This window comes from Anolis sagrei, chromosome 4, assembly GCF_037176765.1.
Source record: "Anolis sagrei isolate rAnoSag1 chromosome 4, rAnoSag1.mat, whole genome shotgun sequence".
In the NCBI taxonomy this organism is placed as follows: domain Eukaryota; kingdom Metazoa; phylum Chordata; class Lepidosauria; order Squamata; family Dactyloidae; genus Anolis; species Anolis sagrei.
Window position 1 is genome coordinate 176,065,400 of NC_090024.1, and position 25,494 is coordinate 176,090,893.

The 25,494-nt window shown below is 38.5% G+C and overlaps 1 protein-coding gene across 1 annotated transcript in view; it reads left to right on the plus strand.

Annotated features, from left to right (window-relative positions):
- Positions 1 to 25,494, plus strand: part of BEND5 (BEN domain containing 5) — a 995,828-nt gene that overhangs the window by 873,486 nt on the left and 96,848 nt on the right. The window contains exons 10-11 of the mRNA XM_067467888.1: positions 6,890 to 7,042; positions 20,438 to 20,600. Coding sequence (XP_067323989.1) covers positions 6,890 to 7,042; positions 20,438 to 20,600 — 316 coding nt within the window. The remainder of the gene's footprint in view (positions 1 to 6,889; positions 7,043 to 20,437; positions 20,601 to 25,494) is intronic.

The following is a 25,494-nucleotide window of genomic DNA, read 5'->3' on the forward strand; positions in this document are numbered from 1 at the left end:
GTAGCTCATCGACTGGCGGCGTGATGAAGGTTAGAGATAAGTGCCTTCATTCCATTTCCCCCAAGAGCAAAATTTGTGCTGTAATATTTATTTATTTATTTATTTATTTATTTACAGCGCTTATATGCCGCCCTTCTCACCCCGAAGGGGACTCAGAGCGGCTTACAATATATATTTTCATACAATATATTATATTATTAGCATAGTACAATATCAGTATATATTATTATATTGCACTATACAATTATATTGTAATATTATTAGTAATATTACATGTAATTAAATATATAATTATAATTATAATTGTTATATATATGCCAAGGGCATGAACGCCGCTACAATTCATTCCAAAATCGTTTCAGTTTATGAAGAGGACATAATGTCAAGACAGCATGTGACAAAATGGGTATGGAATATATTGTGAGACCATGAAGAAACTTTGCTGAGTCAACTAAAACAAACGCCATGGGATGCTGATGGCAGGAGTCTGTCTCCTTCATGACAATGGACCTCCACACACCACTCATGCAACACAAGAGTTGTTGACTTCATTTGGCTGGGATTTTTAAGCCACCCCGCTCACAGCCCCAATTTCACACCCAGTGACTATCATCTGTTCACTAAATTGAAGGAGCACCTTGGTGGAATACACTTTTCCGATGACGAGGTAAAAATCAAAGTAACAAAATGGCTGGAAAAGGTGGAGGGAAATTTCTATGACAAAAGCAGCAGAAACTCATCCCATGGATGGCAAAATGTATTGAACTGAATGGTGATTATGTGGAAAAATAATGTAATACCTATGCTACAATCCATGTAAGTTTTATTAAAATATATTCATTCTTTGTATTTTTAAAAAGATCTTGTAACCTTACTTTCCAGATAACCCTCGTACTTTCCTTAATGCTCCCCCTTATTTTTCTCATGATACTATTGTGCCTTTGGCCTCTGAAAAATTGTCTCCCTCCCATGAAGTATTCAGACTAAATTCTGATCATTTGGGAAAACTCCAAGGAAGCAGATTATTGTCACCTGTGTATCTAGCAATCCATCTCTCGTCAGAAACCCTTCATTATAGAAAAATAGAAAGACAGGAATGCGAGAAGCCAACTTTCTCCTGGAAAAGCTATCTGCATAGTCATTGTTTATCCTTACTATTCTCCTATCACTTTTGGACTGTGACCTTCAGAAGGGAAGGAGGACATGACTATCTGATAAACTCTGGCCATTTCCTTCATTCTCATGGAAATTAAAAGGAACAGGAAATCAACAGAAATATCATTCTCTCTTCCACTAATGGAAGCCTTCACTGGATCAAAGAACCTTCCGTGCAATGAGGAACATGACTAACACCATTGCAGTGTTCATTGGAATAGTTCCACCAATGGCTCATAACATCTGACAAATCATTTTTCTCTTTATAAATCAATCTGTTTTATTATCCTCCATGCCTTCAGTACTCGGTATTATTGTTTGTCATTTATTGGGGATAGAGCCAAATTAGTTAGACATGTATCACTTCTTTCTTTCTGTGAATGTCTATGTCCTACAGATGAGTATCCAGGCTTAGCCAGTATGAGGCAAAATTTGCTGAAATCCCTTGAGATCCCTTGTTTTCCATTTTGAGAAATACTGTTATAACATTTATTTCCTTCTTTATAACAGGTTTCCTCTATTCTGGAAATATTTCTTGTGTAGTAAGTCAGCCCATAACAAAGGGATTGTGTATAAAGTCGGTACATTATCTTTGAGAAATGCCTTAATTCAACTGTGGTGTCAAGCTCCAAAATAGACCTTCATAGTCATGCCCTGTGACACAATGAATACCAGCAATATGAAGTGAAAAGATGAAATGCAATAGCAGAATAACTCTCTTGCCGTTGGTCATTATAAGGCCGGCAGAACACCTTTGTAATTCTAGACAAAGAGCATCTTTCTGGTAGGAATATTTGCGTTGTATTAACAATGGATCCATTGCAGAGTGTGTGAAAGGGATGGATATTTCCTTTTTATATAAACATCATCAAGTGTGACTCAGAAAAAGGAATGTACATAATGCTCAAACTGCTATTCTCCAAACAGGCACTACTGCTTGGCAACTGTACCTCTCAGAAGTAATTACTAGCACAAACTCAAGCATTTTACTTAGAGGGTTGGGTGACTAAGAAACTAGAAGAATAGCAAAGGATTATTTGGTAATTGGTCCATTTTTACTGCTCTAATTGAGTTCTGGCCACAGCCTAGGAAGTATCTAAGTGGGAATATGCTCAAAGGAGATGTGGATATGTAACTGAGGGAATGAATGTTTGAGCTTTTGGGATAGGCTGCCAATCCAAATGAATAAATAAATGGTTTTTTTGCCACCTGATTGTTTTATGCATTTTTAAAGTGAAATATTTCTCACAGAATCAGTGATTTCAAATAGCCCATGAGCATAGATATGGAATTGGAAATTTTATACTACTGAATAAATGCCCATTCTTAAATTAGTCTATTAAATATGCCTAATATCCTCACCAAAAACTTCACTGTCTCTTTCACAGGATACACAATTAGGGAGTCATTTCTGAAAGGGCAGAAGTAAATGTGGAATCAGCTTAAGAGCTGCAGAGATCTTAGCCTAGGTGTTGTTTCTTTTTTACCCATAATGCTTCAGAATGCCAATTGAATAATGTCATAAAACCAAATATGTGTAATGATGCTGCTGCCCACGGGCACTGTCTGCTTTCTTCTTATAGAGCTTTAAATGACTATTTTTGGAGTTCAAAAGTATTGGATTATAACTGGTCACATAAGCAAATGGAGAATTATGACCTATTAGGATCATAACCTATTGGATTATGACAAATTGGGAAAACCATAATATTTATATCTTTTAAGAAAATAATTAGTATCCACATGTATTTATGCTTGGCAATTGGTTTTCATCTGCTAGACTGATTTACAGGTGACTCTGAACTATTAGGAGCAGAGAATATGCAAATACACAATATATGTATATATTTAGTAGCTCTTCAGAAGGGTTGTTTAGTGTTCAAAAACTTCTACAACCATCATTATCTTGTTTCTATTTCATGCTCTCACGAGACAAAAATTCAAGTAGACTTCTTTAAAATAACATTTGTTTTACTCACAACTTCATGTATTTCAATATACAGGCACATTTTTGTTACATTAAACTTTAAAACGTTTCAGTTTGTGTGCTGGCACGGTAGTGCCAGGAGATTTAAATTTCTCTTCCTTGCTTTGCTAGTTTGTATGAATTCACTTAAGCCATTTTGCAATCGGATAGCTTCCTCAGGTTGGAGCCATAGGGCTGGCAACCTAGCAATCAGAGTTGGAGTCCTTAGACCCGCCCTTTTCCCCAGGGTTTCGGAGTCAAGGAAGGACCTTTGGTTAGTTTCACTTTTTTGGAGCCTAACAGCAGGACGTGTGGGTTTCTCTATCCCACCTGCAAAAAGGCATCACTACTCACAGCTCCACTGGGGGAGTAAAGGTATATTTCCATGGCCTTTGCGGAGACAACAGGACAGTTCCTACGGTCTTTGTGGAGCAAATCTAAAGGACACCTTGCAGCTTGGCAGATTTACAGAAACTTTGTCTGGTAAGGAACCACTCGGGTCATCCATAAAGTAGCTTGGAGCCGGGAGTAGGGGCCTCACGCTAGCAAGGTAAAGAAAGATTGCCCAAGGAGGGGTAAGAAGATTTCCCTAAGGAAGAAAGGAACAGTTTACTATCAGTTGCCTGCCCCTTGTTGGCAGATTGAAAAAGCTATCGGTTTTTCAAGGTTATAAGGCATTTAATTCGTTTGAAGATTAAGAAACCTAATAAAGAACTTTGTTGAACTCATTTTGAGCCTTATTAAAACTTTGTGTTGGGAAACATGAGGGACCCTTCAGCTGAGGCACCCCAGCATCCCGTTGGGCATACAGAAGATCCTTCCTGTATACAGACATCATTACAGGCTCAGCGAGCGACAGCATAGTTTGTGTCTACTTCCAACTGTCTACTTCCAACTGTCATCTTCAGTGGTCATCCCTCAATTGTCATGGATTGACCGTGTTCTAAACAGTCCCTAATCTGATCACATGGCCTGCAGCCCCTCCTACAACCTCAAGAACATAGAGTTAGGAAAAACTGCATACCAAAGAACACATATACACTTCAGTATTGAAACATCATATTATATACAGACAAATTGTTAAACAGAGGAGGCTTGAGAAGGTTGCCTATTTCTAGCAAAACTATTCCAAGTGCTGTCTTTAGGAATAAAAAATAACACTTAGTAAACCCAGTAACACAATTGTTGCCATGCTACCATCCACAAAATGGATGGTAGCAAGAAGATGAGCAGATTGTGTTTTTGTAAAACCTTGACCACCTCCCCAATACAACTCTTGGGGGGAAAAAAATCTTCATTTCAATAGGGTTCATCGCTATCCAGGGTTTCACAAATCCATGTGACGTCTGGGAAGGTATCCCCCATGCATAAAAGGAATGTGCTGTAATACCCTTAAATCCAGGCCTGTAGCGAGGGGGTGGTTTTAGGGGTTCAACCCCCCCCCCCCCGAAATGTTTCAGATTTTTTTTTTAAAAAACCTGGTTTTCTCATGAATTTTAACTGGTTAACCAAATCCCCATGCTAAGTCTATGAGATGCAAAAAATTAAGAGTCCCTCCAGAACTGTAAGCACTATCTCAAGCAAATATTGTCAATTTATTCATACTGTCATTACTTGCAGCAATAGCCGATGTAGTGAAGCAACCAAGTTGGGTGTGTGTGTGTGGAATGCTCTCATTAAGGAGGCCAGACTTGGTGGAGGTGGTTGACAGGGGCGGAGCTGCAGGCTATTGAAGGTTGCTCTGCCCCCTTATGTGCTCTTTGCATCAGTGTGAGCTAGGAGGCAGGTTTCAACAGCCCCCCCCCCCCCCGCCGAAATTTTCAACCCCCCCTGAAATTTTCAACCCTCCCCGAAATTTTTTTCTGGCTACGGCCCTGCTTAAATCTAATCAAAATTTGAATGTGTAAGCATTTACAATCTTTTTTTTTAATGAACGTGGTTGCATGTGTTTTATAAAAACAAAATAGTACATGTTTCTTATTATGCAGTTGTAATATGGTAGCAGAAAAACAGGTACCACAATAACTTCCAAGTCAGGTTTACATGTTTAATGTCTTAAGGGAAATGTGTATTTAAATAGATAAATTATAGCCGAAAACTTGCATCAAAGTGTATGGAGTATCAAACTCTGTATTCACAGCTCCACAACTCTGCAACCCCAAGGCAGCTGTCAACTCTGGGGTTATTGCCATAGTTGTTTGCCATGCAGGGTACAATCACCCAGTGTCCAGCTGCGACTGAGGAAAAAGAAAAGAAAATGCTCTTCTGGATCTTCAGTGACAACACTTTAAGTTATGTTGTTTCACAGCATGCCCAGTTGAAGGAAACTGTCTGTCAAAGATGTGAATTGGCAAGGAAAGACTAGAAGGCTATCAATAAGCTCCATGCTTGTATTTTTTCCTGATTTATTTCACTGAATATATTTCTTTTCTTATCTAACATGCAACAATATATCTTATCCCTTGATTGTTATGCATGTGGTCTGTGAGGGCTGGTATTCCCTAAGACAGTGAGGTAGTTTATCTGTTCTGGTTGTTTTGTTTAAACCAGTGCCCCCCCCCCCCCAAACTTTGGTCCTCCCAATGTTTTGCACTTCAATTCTCAGAAGTCCTTGGGCCCTTCCAGACAGGCCCTATATCCCAGGATCTGATCCCAGGTTTTGTGTTTATCCCAGTTTATCTGACAGTGCGGACTCATATAATCCAGTTTAAAGCAGCAAACCTGGGATCAGATCCTGGCATATAAGGCTCTTTAGAAGGTCCCTTTGTCATCTTGACCAATAATCTGGAATTTGGGGGAAAATCTAGAGGACCAAACTTTGGGAAGCATTCATTTAAACTTTACAGGAACTATCCGATGTACTGAACCCTTTAAAGCTCAAGCTTAAAACTAGAGTGGATTCATGAACCCATTAATATGGAAATCATGAGCCATGGGGCATATTTGACAAGTGTCTAAACTTTAAGAAAACAGCTAAGGCCTTTTTAAAATCCCCTCAAGTATTAGGGATCATGCTTGATTTTTAACTTTTTTATTTCATTAGCAAGTTGTTTATTGATTTTTTCTCCAAGATTGGTATTACTGCAATGTATTCTGTTTTTTAAAAAGTTTAAATTGTGACAACATGAATTTCCACGGTCTTCAGAAACATTGCCTCTTACAATATTTATACACTTCTAAAGTTCTTTTTTGTACAAGAAAATGTGATCATGGTGTGAGAAATTTCTACAAGTCTTCCTTGTATGAGGGAACAGATATATGAACACATATCTGAAGAAAATTAGCTAGGATTTATTATTCTGGGGGGGGGGGGTGACATTCTGAAGAATAGATGGTTACAATAATTAGATGATTTGTTATAGGTTGATATGGAGGAATTCAATAAAATGAACTCTACTACAGTAATGTGCTTCTCAGAGAAATGTTAGTTGAATGCTTCTCTTTCTCTGATGCATAGATGTTTAGACCTAAAGGAAATGCTAAATTATCTGTATGGTTGACTGGCAGATTTTTATTCTTGAGTAGCATGAGATGTATGAACAACATCTCAAAGAAACATCTACATAGAAGTGTCAGTTTTAGGTTTTCATGTGTCACTTTGGAAAAGACCTGAAGCACCCCAAGTGGCACACCATCTTTATTCTAGCACAATAGTTCCTATTGCTGTACACTTTGATTTTCAAGGATGACATTGTTGCTTTTATAGTAAGATTTTCCTGTGAAATGAAATTTCAGTTTATGTTATGCATGTTTGTATTTTCTCCACAGAGAATTACTCTAGAATTCTACATTGACATCCATGCTCACTCCACTATGATGAATGGATTTATGTATGGAAACATCTTTGAAGATGAGGAAAGATTTCAGAGGCAGGCCATTTTCCCCAAATTACTCTGCCAGAATGCTGAAGACTTCTCATTTGTAAGCAACAATTTTATTGTATCCCCCCCCCCCCCCCGCTGTAAATGTTTTTCATAATGCTAAATGGTGCCTGCTCATATAATTCTTTCAAACCATGGCAACTAAAATCTATGGTCTTCAAGCAACTTCTGGTGACTTGTTTATAAACTGGAATCCCTGGCTACCACTGTTCATTCAAGTGAATACACTTTCAGTATGGCAGCTCATGATCCAAATGAGGGAGGACTTCATCCCACTATTTCAGGGCAAAGCATACATCCATGACCTGGTTTCCTTATGACGTCAAGTCAGATCTTACATAAGATGACTCTCTCCTGGGGTTTTCTTGATAAGATTTCTTCAAAGGAAGTTCCTTTAAAGCAGTGGTTCTTAACCTGTGAGTCTCCAGGTATTTTGGCCTACAACTCTCAGAAATCCCAGCCAATTTACCAGCTGTTGGGATTTCCGGGCTTTGAAGGCCAAAACATCTGGTGACCCTCAGGTTGAGAACCACTGCTTTAAGGCAATGCTCAAGGTTCAAGGAGACTTGGTGGATTTCCATAGCTGAATGAGATATTTGAATACTAGTCTCCCAGAGACCTAATTAAACATACAAACCACTGCAGTATTCTGCTTTCCATTGCCAGTAGCAAAATTTAAGAACTAGAATGATGGAATATAGTTAGTTTTGAAATCATATGCTGGACAGGATGGGCTTTTGGTCAGTTCCAGAGATAAATATGCTATACTTTGAAACTTTGGATGCAAGAGTTTGTGTCCTTTTTCTATACAGGCTTGTCTGTACTGCTTTTTTGACAAGATTAGTAGACTAATCTCCCTTCTGCAATCACATTTCCTATATCTTGCCCCTCAGTCCTTTGTTTTTCTAGTAGTTTGAAAAAGGCATAATATGTTACCAAGGGATGTTCCAGCTGTTGATTTATATTTAATGAAATATTATTTCAATCACCACCAATATCATAATTTGTACCTATTTTTGAAGAAGCTGAAGGCTTAGGGAAAGCTAAAGGATTACCAGGGAAAGAAATAATTTGCAAACAGGTCTGTGACTTCATACCAAAAGACACAACCACTCCAAATGTTTCCTTTTGCCACATTAAAGAGCAATACAGACATTTCTTATTTTTTCCAGTGGTTTCACTTAATAAAAATTGTGAGAAATTATTTGGAAAGCACAACAGATGGTCTTTTTTGCTATGTTTATACACTTAGTTCCACAAAATATGGTGGACCTAGTATGACAACTGAAAGCAGTTATAGGTTTCAAGATCTTCCCAGATGACCAACCCTTCAAGCATTGAGTTTGTACCAAGCAATCAGGCTTCCCTTATCAAATATCAGGAGTGATCTTGATCTTGCATGAACAATTCATGCTTGTCATTATTATTTTATTATTTGTTCTGTTAGAAATGTAATACTATTGTCTGGTTGCCTGACACGATAGATAAATAAATAAATAAATCAGGGAAATGTATATCCATTCCACAGACTATGAATTATTGTGATCAGATCCATGCATTACATTTATTGTCATGCATGACAAAGATAAATCACTCTTGCAAAATAATGCATCAAAGATGTCAAATGTTATAAATATAAAAAGTAGAAAGTATTAAAAATGGAACAACTTGAATTTGGTGCCAAAACACTTCTTACCTAGGTTTGATCTTTGGCTGCTCCTGATCACAATTCTGACTCATTAAGGCAGTCTCTATAACAAGTTTGAATTGTTAATTCACAGCATTGCTCCATTTTATGAAAGGTACAACTAATCCCTTATCTCTGAGAAGGAGAGGTGCATTTACTTGTCACCTTGGCCTTTTTGAATAGAGGAAAACTTTTACAAAGATGTCAGCAAACAAGTAAACACTTCGCCCGCCTGCTCCTCATTGGCAGGGTCACATCCAGGGCCAATTGGCAAGCTGCAATGCATGCGGGCAGCCAATGTGTTGAAGATTATTCTGGGAACTGCTGGCTCACTGCTTCTCAAACCAAGTCAGCAATTCTAAGGTATCACCTTATACATGAGAGGAGTTCACTTGGAACAAGAGCTGAATGCCTGCTATTGTTAAGCAAAGTAGTCTTTCACAAAGCAATAACCAGACTTTCTGGTTCATCCACATGAATAGCCAGCAGCTCACATTTCTTCTTTAGAAAAATGTTTAAAACTATTCCCTTTCCTTGGCTCTTTCTAATGTCATTATCCTATTTGATATATTGTGTATACTTCTTCTGTTACTGCTTTCTTTGTGTATGTGCAAAAAAAGTGTTAATGAATTGTATGTTAGGGAATCAATACTAGTTAGCTAGGTTTTGTATGTGTGGGAATCAGGAAGATGGGCAATGTTTTTGCAGGTAGATTTGGGTTCATAATCAATTTACCATTGTAGGATACAAGGTCTATGGGATAATCCTTATTACTTATCCATTAGGCATTAGTGGCTGATTTCCTTACTTTGTTGGTGAAATAGTAATTTAATGTGGCTATACTAACTAAATTGTGTGCATTTCCTGACACATTAGAGATCTATATCTTCCAGTTCACATCTAGATCTGACTTGGTGTCACAATCCCTCAGTGTGTCAAAACCTGTACAATCCTGTGATAAATTTTTCTTCTATAAACAAGCCTTGGTGTTTTTAGCCATCGTGGAATGAACAGCAGGGAATACAGTTGGCTGGACTACCAGGATTTCTTTGTTGAAGATATGTGCAGCCATGGCATTCTCAGTACAAGCTTTTGTGGGTATAAGGAACAAAGCAGTGACAATTAGAAAGATGTGTGTATAAATACCCAGCAGGCAGCGAATGTTCCAGAAGAACCAAAAACTACATTGTTAATGCTATCGTGCTGGCATCTGAGAAGTGTGGGAATGGGCCACTATTGTAGCTAATTATTTTCCTGAAGCTTCAGGAGGTCTCATTTATGTTGTATGTAGTGGCAGCCATTTGTAAGGATTAGAATACTTCCCTAGAATTGTTTCAAATGAAAGCTGGCGGCTGCATGAAGTGTTGTCCGTAATTGACTAGCTTCATGTCTTCACACAGTATCAAGACAATGTTCCATTATATTATCCATTGACAGTATCATTGAAAAGATTACTCTGCTTAAAGTATCTGTCAAGCTTGATTGGTTTAAAAGGGACAAAGACACTGAAAGGAATAAAATGCAGGTTCTTTTGTTTTATCCTTCTTTTTATTTTCATTCCTTCCTCTTTTCTTCACCAGTGTTCAACATAAATAAGGAATCCCCTTTGATGTCCAAAACTCATATTCCATTAACAATGAACATGTTTGTTGAATGCAGGCTCCTTGTCTGCACAAATAATGCATTTTCTGCAAAATGGAAAGCACTGACAGTGAGTGTGGATTCAAAAGGAATTTCTTCAGCACGTTGAATGAGTGAAGCATCAGGCTGATCTTGGCTTTACCTTAAAATGATCATTTGAAAAGTGCTTTAATTGACTTGGAAAACTAACATTAATATATTGTAAATTACGTTTCTTGCATGATATACTTAATTCTGTTTGTGACTAAAAATCAAGTTGTACAAAAGCTATATTTCACCTCTAAATCCTGATTTGGTTGCTTCAAAATTCAGCTGTTCCTTCAGCCCAATCGTGACTCATATAAAGACAGTGGTACATTTTTCAACCTCTGTACTCACACAAATTGTTTTTGAAAAATAAATGCCCTATCTAGGAGTGCATTGTCTGCTTTTCCCACACAGTCGGGTTATGCAGTTGTTTGTTAAATCCTGGACGATTCTCTTGTTGATTTCATTGACTGATTCCTTTTGGCAGGGATAAAATCTGATCAGTTCAGGATTCAACTTAGCTGCTAACCCCACCTCCTTTTAGTCCACCAACTCTCTCTCTCTCTCTCTCTCTCTCTCTCTCTCATTCTTTCTTTTATTCTCTTTCCCCAGCTGCTTACAATTTTGAAAGTAAAAACAAAATAACCCATTATTATAGTTAGTAAATAATTATACTCAGATAACTAATGAGGCAATGTGGATACAAGACTGAAGTGCTTTGTAATATGTGTAATAATGTGGACAGAACTTCCCCCTCTTTAGGTTAAATGCAGGGAAACTTCCCATCAGTCCTAGCTATCATAACTAACATTATGCTACATTGTCATTACATCCAAATTTTTGTCCCCGTGGTGCCTGCTTCACCTATTATGGAAGTTAAAATTCAACAATATCCAGAAGGTCACAGGTTTATCATCTCTGGATTAGGTTTTTCTGCATGTTGTCTGAAGAAAGTCTTTATGACTGGGAGCTTTTCACTAGCCTACACTGGTTTAATAAATTATTTCATTCTATCTGTCTAATTAGTCTGCATGGAAAATCATTAGAAGTCTCCTATAATATGCCTGATGCATCATTTTTTGTATGTCATTGATGTGATTATCAAGTGTATTGATGCCATTGGTGATGTAAGGATAGTGCTTGACTTAGAATGTGTTGCTTTGCTAGACATCTCTTCCTTTACTTAGTCCTTAAAGGCAACTGAGCATTTCAAGAACCAATTAGCTTGGGTTGCTAATTATACTCTTTATGATGGGAGCAATAAAATGTTGTTGTTCTCTTGCCATTGAAAACAAACTGATGCAGTCAGCTGGCTTCATTTTTGTAGCTGTAGACACTGAGATGCCTTGATCGAGGTTAGCATGATGGGCTCTTCCTTTATACCATGGTTGGGGATAATATAGTCTTCCAACTGTTGTTAAATTGCAACTCCCAGTGTTCCTCACCATTGATTATTGCTAAGGTTGATGGGAGTTGCCCTTCAGATACATTTGGAGTGCCATATGATTCTCACCTTTGCTACATGATCTTTAACATTTGGCGGTTTAGATATCAAAGACCCAAGATCATTCACTTGTAAGAAAAGTATATTTAGACTATGCTGGACAGTGGATTATATCTATTGTATTTGTAAAAAATTTTTGCAGGGATGAAATGTGAAATATAGCTATTGGAATATTGGTCATATAATGGTATTTTTATGTTAATCATTGTGAGTTGTTATATGGCTACTTTGTCTAGCATGCACAATTCCTGTGGCTTCCCTAAAAGTTCAGTGTGGGAAAGGTGCTCAAAACAGTTGACCTTCCCAAAGCTCCCCCACCCTACCACAACTGTTTATATCAACTTCTGTGTTTTGTCTCTGAGTACGTGTGTTTTAGACTTGGACACTGAAAGATCTCTACTTTGTGATTTCTGCACTTTCTAGTTTTAATATGTACCTAAGTTCCTATCAAACATCTATGGCACGGGGTCTCCATACTAAATCCCATAGGCCAACTGTGTCCCTTCAAGGTCATTTACCTGGACGCTGCCTTAAAAATTAGACTAAGTTTACGTTGGTTAAAATGTTCTTTCTTTTAAATATTGTATTGTTCTTCAATGTTTTTTTTTTGCACAACAAATAAGATATGGGCAGTATGCATAACTGCCCGTCTGAGATAAAATATATACAGATCTGGCCATTGCCTATTGTTGATCTTCAGGGAAGGCCTGGTAACATAAAAAGGCTTTAACTTGAGAGCAAAAGGCCAGCAGGGAAGGGGCCGATCACATCTCTCTGGGAAGGGAGTCCCAGAGCAAGGAGCCATCACCAAAAAGGCCCTCTCTCTTGTTCCCACCAACCACACTTGAGATGGTGGTGGGACTGAGGGAAGGGTCTCTCCTGATGATCTCAGGGCTCGTGTGGGCTCATTGGAGGAGATGTGGTTCCACAGGTAGGCTGTGTCCAAATTGTTTAGGGCTTTATAGGCTAAAGCTAGCATCTTGAATTGCACCTAGAAACAAACTGTTAGCTAGTGTAGCTGCTTCAGGAGCAGAGTATTCTGCCCCCGTAAGCAGTCAAGCTGCTGACCTTTGTACCAGTTGAAGTTTCTGGATGCTCTTCTGGGGCAGCCCCAAGTAGAACATGTTACAGTAATCTAGTCTGGATATGACTAAGGGGTTATATGGCCAGATAGCGCTTTTCAAAGTATAGGTGCAGCTGGCGCACAAGCTTTAACTGTGCAAAGGCCCTCCCAGCCACCACCAACATCTGGGCTTCCAGGGTTAGCAATGAGTCCAGGAGGACCCCCCAGACTGCAAACCTGCACCTTCAGAGGGCACGTGACTCATCCAGCACATGTTGCAGCCTGATATCCTGATCAGCCCTGCGCCTGACCAGTAGTACCTCTGTCCTGTCTGGATTTAATTTCAATTTGTTCATGCTCATCCAGTCCATCCTTGGCATCAGGTGGAAACGAGCAATAGTTTCATCGGCGTACAGATGGCACTGAACTTCAAAACTCTGGATGATCTCTCCCAAAGATTTCATGCAGATGTTAAACAACATGGAGGATAGTATTGAACCCTGCAGAACCCCATAGGACAAAGGGCATGAGGTTGAGAAGGAGTCCCCCCGACACAACCTTCCTCCAGGAAGGACCAGAACCACTGCAAAATAGTGCCTCCAAGCCCCATTCCCATGAGGCAGTCCAGAAAAATACCATGATTGATGATATCAAAAGGTCTATGAGAACCAGCTGGGACACACTCCCTCTACGTAGCTCACCCACCAAGATGATCATTGCCATCTTGGTCCCGTAGCCAGGCCTGAAACCAGAATGGGATGAGGTAGTGTGAACTGGCCCTCGACTTAAAAAGTTTGAGAAACCCGGATCTATGGCATTTCTGAGTGGGTTTTGGAAGAAATCCTGGGAAACCATTACCTATCAGTAATGATGTCCTGGAGTTATTCCTCATAGGATTAAAGGTCAGGAACCTGTTGATAAGGAATTTATAACATCATCTCAACCCAATTTCTGGCATAACCCTATTTTGGGAATTTTGGGAGCTGTAATCCAAAAACAGCTGGAGAGTCTTTCTTGACCACACCTGTTTTCACCTAAGAAAACTCATGCCATAACAAATTTGTTAAGTGGAATTTCTTCAGTTCGTCTGTCATTCTGACTGTAACCAGGTACATTTCCCATGCCACAATGAATCTGCTGTATTTTCCTTACAAATCAGATAAATCGATCTTCTTTAGGCATTTCTTACCAGAAATCCCTAAATGTAGTAGAAATAAACCCTTTGCCCTCTATGCAAATGAAGCTATAGCATTACTGCTACTATTATTGCTACTACTACTTTTGTGGGGCATTCTTTTTCGATGAACATACTGTAGAGATTTTGGATCCTATGGGCAATTGTTTTGGTGAAAGAAGAAAACAAGTAGTAAATGCTATGTGTCTTAATGTGCAGATGCTGGTTGTTCAGGAACAATGGCCCTCTGGATATTCCTTGCTAAATTAAACCGATTTGTCACATGATGCTAAGCGAATCTAGTCATGTTACCCACAGGGTTGTCTTCAAATTAATTTGTAGCCCCAAAAAATAAAAGAAAGAAAGAAATATCCACACAACTGGATTTTCCTATTTTCCTCTTGCCATTTTGTGCACACATTCATTGTTTAAAAGGCCTAGAGGGACTAAATCCTATGTGTTTAGAGATGAAACCAATTTTCTAAGCAATTTCTGTCCTGAAAGAGCATACCAGTAAAAGTTACAAAATGCACTAGAAGGGACCTGCTTGTTGTTATATTTATTTGGAATGGAGATTTCAGAGTCAAAACATATCTCAGTAGTGTTATTTATACAAGAGGACTGAATAAAGTTATTTTTATTTCCCATTGTTTACAATTCCTGTCTATAGCCAAAGCTTTTGATTATTCCTGTCTTTGTTTTGATTTTTTTTTAAAAAAATGGTGGTGCAATAGAAATAAACCAGCCCATCTTGAAAGATAGTTATCATTAAAAGTATGGAAGTGCCTCATTGGTTTATAAACATACACACTCTATTAATTCTAAAACTTCAAGAAAGATCCTGGTTACTCAGACCTTATTCCTTCTAGTTAGTATCTACACTGGCCTATGCATTTTGACTAACCCTGTAGTTTGTTTAAGACATGGCAAAAGAAGACAACTTACTGAATACTTCATCAGAGTTATCAATGAAGGAACTATCCCATGCTGTACTGCCACAGTACAGATTGTTAAATCTCTTGACTCCAGCATAGCTGAGCAGCAATCACATGAAGATTCCTACTAACCTTAATGTGTCCAACTGAGGAGAAGGCATCAGGCCAGGGAAATAGAAAAAAATGTTGGAAATGATTGGAGGCCTTGTAAAAGAAAATTTGTGTCACTTCTCTGGCTTAAAAAGTAATGGAGACACTTCTGGGTATATCGTTTTGCTCACCATAATAGACTCATACTTTTCTATTTCAGAGTGCTCTGATTTATTGTGCCTCCTTTAGATTATTTCAGCGCCCTCCATAACATATTTTGAAGAGGCAACAAACATCTTACTGCTTAACCTTAGGACACCTGATTTTGATGCCTGCTCCCAGTGTCCTATTTTTCACAACACAATACAATCTGTATCATGGAGAACCATGGGATTTATTCTCCTGCTTTCATTTACATACATCCTACATAATATGTGCTCTTTAGGTCACTCAGGTGTTTCTATGATATGCTTCTAATGGAAGTTATCCTAGAGTCATGCTGAAGGATTTAGAAAATTATGAGAAATTATGCCTCTTTGAGAAAATTTTAGGTCCTCCGATGCGCATTTAAGATGAGACCATGATAATTTCCAGCAGAAGGCATTCAATTCAATGGTTCTAGGAATGGATCCCTGAAAGATCATACAGCAGTTGTATTATCCAATATGAATAAGAATCTCTCTTACATCAAAAGATTACGTATGTACATTTTTAATTTGTACCAAACTTTCATTCAAAATGGGACCCAAGGGACCTTGCAACTTGAAGTAAAACAAGGTATATGAACTGAAAATAAAGAATAATTAGTTTAGATGAATAACTTAAAGAAACCACCATATTAAAAAAAATATTTTAAATGCCTTTTGCATATAAAAAGTGCCAAAGATGCATTGGGGCATTCTTGTCTGTGCTCAGATGCACATCTTCACAATTCAGTAATAGGATTTAGCTGCATTGCTTTAACATAACTATGGATTTATAAAGTTACACAGTGTAGGCTGTGATGTAGGATTATTTATTTATTTATATATGCATATCATTTTTATCCCGTCCATTTCAGCCCAAAGGCGACTCAGGGCGGCGTACAAACCGGCAACAATTAGATGCCATATATATAAACATACATATGTCGGTTAAAACAATTACATCACATCCTAAATACATATAAAACCGTAAAAACTATGAAAACTATAAAGTCTATAAAAATCCAATTCCTCATCCATTTACATCGTCTTTAGCCATTCCGTATTGATGTTCCAGACTGTGTTTATTTGATCATGTTGAAGTTTTGAATGCCTGCTCCAGCTTGTGTTTATTTGATCATGCTGAAGTTTTGAATGCCTGCTCAAAAAGCCATATTTTCACTCTTTTCTGAAAAGTCAGGAGGGAGGGGGCTGATCAGATATCCCAGGGCAGGGAGTTCCATAGCTGAATGGCCACCACTAAGAAGCCCCTGTCCCTCGTCACCGCCAAATGTGCCTGTGAGTCAGGTGGGATTGAGAGCAGGGCCTCCCCAGACGATCTTAAATGTCTAGAAGTTTCATAGTAAGAGATGCGTTCGGATAGATAAGCTGGGCTGGAACCATGTAGAGCTTTATAGGCTAAAGACAGCACTTTGAATTGTGCCCAGTAGCAAACTGGCAGCCAGTGGAGCTGGCACAACAGTGGAGTTCTATGCTCCCTGAGCGCAGCTCCTATTATTAACCTGGCTGTTTTGTTTGTGAAAACATGTTTTCTTCATAAAGTCATGTTTTCTATGGGTAATCTTATTGTCCTCCTAGCCAAGGACTGGGTGCTCATCAAAGAGTGCCCTGATGCGCATTTAAGATGAGACCATGATTCGTAAGTTACTCTGCTGGCTTTTGTTTTGCAAACTATGGTTATATGCCGTAACATCACCGCTGTCCCTAGATGAAGAGGGATATTGCAAAAACTACTTAATTAGTTATTTGCAACACAACGCCAGTTAAGTAAGTCCCAAGTAGACTACCAGCCATTTTCGCAAAATTATTGTTTTGTACAGCCCCACCTTTCCTAAATAAAATAGGTTTGTTTTGTGTGTGTAGAATTACAAATGTGTATATTAATACAAACAAATTTTCCCACACAGGGTCCATGAGGTTCTTCTTGAATGTTGGGACATACTTTTGTCATTGTCAGTGTAAATTTTAATGAGCAGTCTCAATATCTCTTTTAGTAATTTCCATACTAAAAAGGCTGTTTTAGGATAATTACAAACTGGTGGGAAAGTTAGTGTCATAAAACTTCAGGGAAACAACATCTTTTGTTGGTAGGAAAATGTGTTTCTAATTAACTGGCAAAATCTTTTTGAAAGAGGATAATGCTGAAAATTTACTGAATGTTAAAAAAGCAGGTAATTCTAAACGCCCTTCCTGTATATTTCATTTATCAAGGGCTGCCGTGAATTCATAGGTGTCTGTTATCTCTCAAGTCCTAGTTGCAACTGCCAGGATTTTTTGTGGTGTGTCTTTTTTTTATTCCTCAAATTACTTTCATATCCACATTTTCTCAGGTTCTGATTCCTGGCAGCCAGGGTATTGCATGGAGTGAATGAGCATATGTTCTAGCCTGAAAAGACAGCTGGCTTCAGGGGGTTGTGATGGGCATGGGAAGTATTTTATTGCTTTGTCAGTAGCTCACCTGCAGTCAAGGCAGAGAATTCACTCTGCTTGGTTGCTGTTACATTCTCACAGCAGGAAAGAAATTCATTCCTGACTTTGTGACAGAACTCTGCCTTGGCAAGGTTGGATGCAGAAAAAAAGGTTAGATATTGCATAGAAATTCTGGTCTGTTTTAATAATAGTATAAATTAAAATACATTGATAGCTGAAGATCCTCTCTTGCTGTAGCATAACAGAAATGTGACCTTATAACACTGGACCCCCCCCCCCCCCCGGTGCCATTTTGTCAGCAAGCATGGTGAAATGGCAGACGTGAGGGGTGACTCCATTGCCCTGTATGCAGATTCCCACATCATACGGGGGAAGTGTCACCCAAATCGAGCAGAAAGCTTCTGTTTTGGGAGGGAAGCCTCAAAGGATGCTTCCACCCAACTTGGGGGCAGGGCCTCCTTTGTTTTATGACTGGGGTTCAAGTAGATTCATCAAATGATGGCTGGCATCCTGTAAGTGATATGAAGATGGTCCATCCCAGGAAGCTTTTGGATCTAAATGGATATTAATAGGTCTTAGGAAATACCCTGTTGCCTTGGCAGATGAACCTGTGAAACTGTGACTGTTCTCTGGAATTGGAAAATGAATAGGGTTGTGGTCATGATTACTCATAAGCTTTTCCTTCCACAGAATGTAGGTTTACTAGGGAATTGATGGCAATGAGCATTGATGGTGAAAGACTTGAAGCAAGTCCAAACACAGGTTAAAGCCCATTGGAAAGCCTGCTCCATAGCAGTGGTAGTTGAAAAGAAATCATTCTTCTCTTCCACCACTGCACTTGCATAGTGCCATCCAGTTGTGCTATCTTGAGTGGTCAGGGAGCTCTTACCTTATGCTCTACAGGAGCATCATGTAGACCACTTGGCAACCCACTGTGAAATGTCTTGGCATATAAAATCACTCAAATCCACTCCAAATTGATGTTGTAGCTCATAACAGCACTTCAGTCATGAAATAAAGTTGTCCCATGACCCTCTCCCAACAGTTTGTAGAGATTAAGATAGAGAGAATAGGTGAAGAAGAGCATGGTGACATTGGTGTAGGGATAAATGTAATGATATATAACAAACCTCAGTGCAACCAATCCATCTAAGCTATCTCTGAGCGGAGGCATGCCTTGAACATTCTTTCTTGGCACATATTCTCATTATATTTCATCAGCATGAGGCATTTATAGCATGCTTTTGAATGTTAAAGCATTTGACAAGTTTTATCTCAGTAATCCTTACAAAATCAACCTCAGCTTTGTGTCCATGTTTAAAATATTTATATTCAGACTTTCCACTGGAGAATGTCCAAACTAGCTGTCAAATCACAAAACTACAAACAATAAAATACCAATTAAAGCTATAGAAATACAAAAGAACAACCACTTCCTAAAACCATTTACTACCCTTATCCAATAATGCATGCTATAAATACAAAAAGTGACACACATATCCTACAGCGATGATGAAGGGATAATGCTGAGAGATAATCTCAGGTAACCTAAATAAGATCATGTCAGAGTCAGACACAAACATCTACCATTTCACCATGCATACCTTATCACACTTTCCATTGTATGTCAAAAATCTCCTTAAATATTCTGGATGTAAATAAGATTTTGCTTTCAGTTAGACTATTGGTGTTTGGCTAATTTCCCTCCCTAGATCTAGATCTCACAGCCTAAACAAATGTATATACTATTTCTTAAATATTTTGCTAATAGCAGCTGAAAGAGAAAATATATTTGAATCAGGGCTGCGGGGTTAGGGTGAAGGGTAGACATTCCCTATGTTCTTTGTTTCCAATATTTTTTTCTCTTCCTCCAAATGTTATGTGCCCAGTTAGAGAAACTCTCAGATACAGCACCATTTGAAGCCTTATGAGTGCAGCTGCTTTCTCAGAAGCAGAATGGAATTAGATGAGGAAGAGATATAGACAAATTAGTTTTAAACTTGCCAAGGAATGTTTGCATAACTTGGTGTGCTTCTGTTGTTCATGAAGAGTAACATATAAAGATATCAGATGAGTAGGGATCAACTCTCAATGTTCATCCTGAATCTCATCAAGCTTGAAAGGGACAGAGTTTGGAAAGTTAATTTTAAAAAGTAATTTATAACTGTTGTATTACTGAGGCTCAATAGGAGTAGAGCAGTTATCATTACAGTTGTAAAAAAAGAAACTTCTCTTTCCCTCAGATAACAAGGACTGTTATTTTAGGGTTTTTTTTATAAGGATAACAACAATGATGCTACAAGCTACTGTGGTACAAAGCTTCATTTTTGCCTCAACACCCACAGCTGAGCATGAAGCAGTAGCAGAAGGCACAGCGTGTACTAGTATTGAACCAGATGATATTTCTCCTCCACTAATTAGTGAAGCCACATCTGTGTAACTATAAAAGTAAGGACAAGCTACTGAGTGAAGGTTTCTTATGTAGTTATAACAACTATGCCATTATATCCTTATTTTTGAAAATAGAATAAATAATACTTAATTACTGCAGATAACTAATTCAGAATGCTGTACAGGAAATAAATTCAGGGCATCCATTTGTGGAACACTCGATATCAAGTTGACAGGATTTTTTCTCTGGTCTCCTGACACAAATCTCTTTCTCATCTTCTTCCTCACAGTCAAGTACCTCCTTCAACCGAGATGCTGTTAAGGCAGGCACGGGACGCCGCTTCCTTGGTGGTTTACTGGATGATACTTCATATTGCTACACACTGGAAGTTTCTTTCTACAGTTACATAGTTGGAGGCACTACTTCTACAGTCCCATATACAGAGGAAGCATGTATCCTTTAAAGGTTATACTCCTTTACTTTTTCAGGACCATAGAGGCTAAGGTAATCAAACTCATTTTTAAAAACAATATAATAAATACAATATAATAAACTGTAATATAATCTATAATAAAAACAATATAATAAATTGCAATAAATACAATTTTGAACCAAATGTAAAGCATGTTACTGACTGAAGCTCCTGGTTCCTCTTTTCCCTTACAGATTGTTATGTTCCTTAAAAGCCACAAATGGGGAAGGGATGGGAAAAATACTGGGAATTCTCATGGCAGTGAAGTATTGCCTGAAAATGGTGGGACCCCCCCCCCCTTCCTCCCGTCACCTTCTAGGGCCACTTATGTTCAATGCTATGTTGTTTATAGCTCCTCAACCTTGAGGCAGGCTTTTCAGGGATCATGTGAGCTGTTTAGTTGATCAAAGTGAATAGAAAACTTCCTTTTAATGAACTTCCTTCAATTACCTTATTTTAGGTTTTAAGCCTATCTCTTTTTCAGAGCTTTTAGAATTATATGTTGTAGAATGACTCATGTATCCCATTTTTGTTCATACATTCAATGTTGTATTGTTCCAAATACTGACAAGTACAGTTTCCCTTTAATCACAAGTGGTAAGTTTGTTCTGTCCTGAACTTCTTGGTCTAATTTTAACCGGGTGGGAAAATTTTACTCACGGGTTCAAGAAAGGCTGTGTTTTTCTTTATTATATATTCTCTACATGATTTACAACTTATGCTTGATCAGTTATTTGTTAAAAATTGTCCTTCCTTTTATTTCCTTTTCATAGGTGGGTGGGTGAGGGCTGGCATCTTTATGTCTGTACAGAATCAACTCATCTTATGCAGATGGAGCTACATCACTCTTGCTTCATATATCATTGCCATCAGCCAGTCAGAGCAGAAAATAAGTTGTAGATAGCAATGATTATCTTTGGTGATGAGGTACAGAAAGGCTGAGACTGCAGTTTGATTTCCATAAGCATGAATGACCCTGCTGTGCTAAAAGTAGCACAAGTTACATTCATCAGGCAAATGTGAACAATGTCGGCCTAACCCATGTATTAAAGCTGAAAAACTTCCCATCTTGATGTAACTACCCCTCCTTTGTCCTTCTGAAGAGAAGCCCTATCTTTCCCTGAATCACCTTATAGGTCATTGCTATCCTCTATTTACTTTTGATCTTATATTCTACCTTCCATGATGCTGGTCTAGAATGAATGGGGTTGGGAATTTGGAAAGGATGCTTCCAAGTTCCCTGCAAATCATCCCTGCAGAAGGTAAATTAATTGGAGCACGAATGATTCATTTGAACACTGATTCATTATAAATTGCATGACCCTCTAGAGTGCCCATACGTGGGTAGCAAATAAATTGGTTGAGATACACTACTGATTCTATTTTATTTAATTTAAGACATTGTTATAATCCCAAAACAGTTTGAAGGCTTAGAAAGAAGGAAAACATAATATCTTCCATATGATAAAGCAATAAAATAGTAAAATATTTAATTTAAACCATTAGGAGTAACTGAGAATGTTAGTAGGAAAATATGTGAGCAAGCAAACAAATAGCTCATTAGTTGGAATCATGAACACGCTAGTTTAGAAGCCCACCTGATTTTAACAGGAAGATCTTTCCACATGGTGGATGAAGAAAAAGCATATAATTATTAATAATAGAATTGGAAAGGACTGCCATGCAAGAAAGCAGTCCTGAGAGATAGTCATCCAACTTCTGTTTAAAAGTCTACAAAAAAAAAAAATTTATCCCCGTCCCCCACAAGACAGCCTATTGCACTCTGAAAAACCTCCTGAAGCCTAGGCATATTCTTCCTAATGCTTATGTAGAATGTATTGTTGAAGGCTTTCATGGCTGGAATCACTAGGTTCTTGTGGGTTTTCACCTCTGAGGATGCTTGCCATAGATGCAGGCGAAACGTCAGGAGAAATGCCTCTAGAACATGGCCATATAGCCCGAAAAACCCCACAAGAACCTTATGTAGAATATCTTTTCTTGTAATATGAATCCACTAGCTTTGGAACAGTAGAAATCAACTTTATCTCATTTTCTAAATGAAGTCCATTCAAATAACTAAGGATGGCTATCAATAACTTATCTGAGTTTTCTACTCTGAGTTAACATACCCAGCTCACTAAGATGTTCCTCACAGGGGTTGGTTTATAGTGTTTCGATCATCCTTGAACTGTGATGCCCAGAACTGCAGTCCAGGCAAACTGTAAACGAACTAGACTGGTACTTCCTTTGATTTGGGTGCTATAATCCCACTGATGTGGCATTTGTTTTTTTGGCCACTGCATCACAGTCTACTTAGACCCCAGATGCTATCCACATGTACTTGGATGAGAGATTGCAGTACCTTACTTTTATCTCCATTGAATTTGCTTTTGCCTCCAATGTGTTGTAGTTAATTTAAGTATGATTTTCTGATCCCTCCAAATTTGGTATCATGTGCAGATTTCATAGGAAAGCACTTTATTCCATCATAGAAGTCTTTAATAAGATATTGAACAACACCAGCTGCAGGACCAAATTCTGTCATGGGAGAAAGTCAGATGAAACCCAGAAAATCTGGGATACTCACCTGAAGTCATGGACACAGGCAGTGGTATTATTATTATTATTATTATTATTATTATTATTATTATTAAAACAATGCAACTTCAAAACTACAACATAAAAATAGCATTGAACATAGAATTGTTAGAAACAAATAGTTAAATAGATTTGTGATATGTTTTACTTCAAGCAGGAAACCTCCAGGATCCAGAGACAGAAAAGTAATGAAGACTGAAGGTTCTAGTGAGCTAGTAATATGCCCCACAGTCCAAAATGGAATTAGGCAGCAGAGCCTTCCCCAGTGTGAATTGGCTTTGATGTCTTATATCATTTTGTGTAATTCTGGGGCAAAGACAAAAACCCCTTCAATTCAAGTAGCTCTTCTTGGACAAAACCCCCATGAGCACAGCAGGGTGACCATCCAGCTTTCCTGGAAGACATTGCAAGGTGATAGATTTAACAAAAGGTGGTAATATCTCAAGCAAGCACCAATTTAAGATATTTTGCAGTGGACCTGGATGTGACCCACCTTGTTGAGGTTGGAAAAAATCATGGTTAAATTTAGACTAACAAGGGAGAAGTGTGTTGGGCTGATTCCACTTGTCTTTCTGTCAGCGTGATTTCCTGTCTATTATGCAGTAGGCCTGTGTGATCAATGAAAAATGTTTCACTGATCATTACTAAATTAAGAGGGGTTTCTAAAATATCATTAGGGGTCTCTATCATAACTATAATGATAGAACAAATTATTCATTACTTTTTCTTAAGTAATTGTGCGGGGGGAGGTGGGAGTCCAACCTCCTTCTGCGAGGCAGGAAAAGCACAGTCAAACCACCTCCAACAGATGCCTACCCAGCCTTTGAAACAACAACAACAAACAACAACAACAATAGGAAACCTACTAGGTAAACTTTGGATTACTGCTTCTCGACTTTGTCTACTTCATAGGGTTGATCCAACTTCCAACAATCCCCTTTTTCTCAAAATCCCTTCAGAGAATGAACACTGGTTTTCCCTCCACCAAAACTTTCAGGGAGGAGAAGGAGGAAGAGGAGGAGGAGGCACAAGGTGATAAGCAGAATTCTGGGAAATGGAGTTTGGAAAGGCAAGGACCCCTGTAGCAAAATATTAAAAAGGCTCTGCCCTAAACCACATTTCCCAGAATTCTGCTCACTTCCCACATGAAAGTGCTTGGGTTTTCCCTCTCCAAGCTGGAGAAGATATTTTTAAAATGGAGGTGCTTCATGGCCTCCAGGTCAGCAGTGCCAGAGAATTCAAAAGGCCCTGCGCAGAATTTTCCAGAATTCTGCTCACTTCCCGAATTAAAGACTCAGTGTGAGTGTGGTCTCCACCTCTCTCTCTGGGCCAACCATATGCTGGAGGGCATCCCTCCTCTCCCCCCTTGCCGCCCCCTTTGGGGAAAAGCAGAGCTTCTTCCTCCACTCCAGCCTCACCATCCTCCTTGGGGCCATATGGGGGAACCAAACCCAGCCCTTTTGAGGGATAAGCAGCACCCACAATGGAGACCTGGAGCCCTTTATGAGAATTACATAACTCATCCAAAAGTCATACGTCAGTATTTCAAAACTAAAGTTTTTTGCATGGGGCCCCCTGGCCTATTCTTAATATCCCTTCATATGTATGAATTTTATGAAATAGAATTGAAAATGAATTAGAAATGAAGTTTTGCACACCCCTATTATACTGTGTTTGTGAGCTGCTGAGATTGCATTGAGAAGTAGGGAAGTAGGGAACAAGAGGGAAGTGTGTGTGGTACTGGAATCACTAGTATTGTCCAGAGGCGCTTAACCACATTTGACCTGTTTTTGTAGCATAAAACTTCTTCATGTTACTCACTGTATCAAGTTGTCCAAACATTTAAGAATGCAAATATTAAAAAACAACAATGCAACAACCTGTTTTCATCCCTGAAGCCTTTCTTAGGACTTGGTCTTCCCTGACCATGTTCTAAACTTTTTGATGTATTTGTTTATGCATACAAGTGACTTCTAAGTTGAACAGACTGCCCTTGGCTTGTTTTAAATTATACTAAATAGAGTGTGCTAGTGTTTTTAATAAGGCAAGTGGAGTCCAGATCAAAAGAAGTAAATAATATATTTGCATTATGCTTGGGAAACAAGTGTATAAAGCCATAAGTTTGCTTGAGAGAAGTAGAAATATCAAGGTGTTGGACATTAAAAAGTAACAAGTTTTTTTCATTGTTTTTGAGAAGAGTGCCATTTCCTCTTACCCTTCTCTTATATTTAAGCAAATTGGAAGGAAACTAAGCAGATGGAACTGATAGGTAAATT